The sequence below is a fragment of the Etheostoma spectabile genome, chromosome 9, assembly GCF_008692095.1.
Source record: "Etheostoma spectabile isolate EspeVRDwgs_2016 chromosome 9, UIUC_Espe_1.0, whole genome shotgun sequence".
Taxonomy (NCBI): Eukaryota; Metazoa; Chordata; class Actinopteri; order Perciformes; family Percidae; genus Etheostoma; species Etheostoma spectabile.
In genome coordinates, this window is record NC_045741.1 from 3,315,820 (window position 1) to 3,318,130 (window position 2,311).

The 2,311-nt window shown below is 36.2% G+C and overlaps 1 protein-coding gene across 2 annotated transcripts in view; it reads right to left on the bottom strand.

Annotated features, from left to right (window-relative positions):
* Positions 1-328: 328 nt before the first annotated feature.
* LOC116696137 (phospholipase A and acyltransferase 4) overlaps positions 329-2,311 on the bottom strand; it is a 4,468-nt gene continuing 2,485 nt past the window's right edge. For both annotated transcript variants that reach the window (XM_032526896.1, XM_032526897.1), the window contains exon 4: positions 329-744. In XM_032526896.1, coding sequence (XP_032382787.1) covers positions 574-744 — 171 coding nt within the window. In that variant the 3' untranslated portion in view covers positions 329-573. The remainder of the gene's footprint in view (positions 745-2,311) is intronic.

Here is a 2,311-nt window from a genome sequence, read left to right on the forward strand (position 1 = left end):
TGGTTTTGTGCAACCGAGTCAAAGCTAAAATTCATCCAGGATAACTGGAATATTCCGGCTTAATCCCTTATCCTGGTTTCGTGCAACAGGCCCCAGGATCTCTTCATTCTAATTTTGTACATATAAATAGTACACACAGAACATGACATGTTAAATAAAAAAGGTTTTCCAAAGTTAAAAAGAAAATCTTTTTATTTTTTATACAAAACAACACAATTTAATAAATAATTGTTTAAACAAACAATACAGTAATTAAGTTCAAGATTCTAGTGCTATATAAAACTACTTGATACTGGGAATCTTACAAATTGTCTTATTCACCAAATGAATCATTTTATACATTTCAGACATTGATATCAAACATAACAGCCATGGATTTACCTATGACTTCATCTTTCTCCACAAAAGCTTGCCTAATCTGTGTGTGTTTGTATGTGTGCATACAGTATATGTGTGAGTTGTGTGTGTGTTACACCAACAAAGACAACCATTTATTCACAATGTTTAAATCATAATCCGTGCCAGGTTAATTGGCTGAAACAGTGGCAGGATCTTTCCTTCCATCTTGTTGTCTCATTGCTGCCAATTGTAATGTCTCCTTGGATGTCTCCTTGGTTGTCTCCTTTCTTCTCTCCTTTCTTCTTTGTTGTCGTCGTCTTTGAGCCAGGATACGAACACAGCAGCTACAGCTGCAACTAACCCAACAGCTAAAACTGTCCCTCCAATCTCAGCTGCTGTGGTAACCTTCAAAGACAAAAAAGTGGCATTCTGAAGGTCAAGGATGTGTATAACCTTTAATAATTGTAATTGTGGTTATACTAGTTAAACTAAGTTGAAAAATAATAAATGTGAGTTTCCAGCCCACTCACCCCTGAGTAAAGCCATATTAAAAAGTTACTACTGGAAGCTAGCTATGTGACTAAAAACATTCATAGCCTAGCTAAAACAGTGGTGTGTAATGTGATCACCCTCTTAAAGAAAGATTGTTTTTGGTTGATTGCATGAATGTGCTACATCAAAAAAAAGGAAGATGGAAGTGCAAGATAGAATGCAAATAGAAAAAAACTTGTATGGAAGGCCACCAAATGACGATACTGAACAAAACAATGTCTCAAAACTAGATTTTGACACAGGCCTCCTCACTAACAGGGCCTCATTCATTATGTAATGAAGCATGTTAACACCCTTATCCTTTCAATTGGCACTGTATTTAAGTTGCATAATGCCCATCCTCATATGAGGTTTTAGGCTTAAGATGAATAAAGACATTTTGTCTGACTGACAGGTGTCCCAGCCTATGAACCAATTTTGCTGGTTAGCTTTTGTGGAAGGAAATAGCTTGAATACAGTAGACACGCCACTTACATGTGACTTAGTGGAACTAAGTTCCACATTGTCTGCTGAGCAGAAAACCTTTTAACTATCTCTAACTTTGCATGGTAATGTGAAATGCACACTGCTAATTGAACATGTCTGGCCAGTATGGGGATTGAACCCATGACCTCGGGGTTAATAGCACCACACTCAAAGCATCTGAGCTAAAAGGCCTGCCTATTAACTGTTTAAAAATCTAAAATGTTCAGAAACAAGGCCAGAAATAGTAAGAAATGTACATACTGCATAACAAAACCTAATGTCAAGACAAAATCTAGCTGTAGTAAGTGTGGCTTTTGAGATTTTCTGTAAAATGACGTATAGCTACAACACAGTAATTGTGGCAGATGCACTACATGGTTTTGATTTAACACCCTCTTTTTGAACCTTGCACAGTAGCTTATTTAGTCATCCTCTGAATTATGGGCAATGTCAATGTATGTGGCACCACAGCTGCTTCTAATCAACTAAAATAGATTGGGGTAGATTTGTGTATTGTTATAATTAATGAGACAATCATAATAAACTCTTCCAGTATCTAGGCACAGACACACACAGACACACACACACACACACACACACACTTACATAGCTGTGTATCACTTTGATAAAGGGATTTGCCACTGAAGTATCAATAAAAATGTTACAACATCTGAATGACTTTAATTTTTTGGGTTTTTTGGGAGAGAAACTTATTAAGAATTTAAATTTTTCCAGAGAATATAACTACTTGGTCAAGTTATATGAATATTTAGTAGTAGCCATTCCAATGCAGGATATAAATGATATACAAACAAACTACTGTGCTAATTGTAGTTGTATCTCATTCAAAGAAGCCTTATAGCATAACTCTTGCCAGAATGCAACCAAGGGCCTTTATGTGAATGTACCCGAGACTAACATTCATTTAGAAACATAATTAGGACGAAAGCGCCAC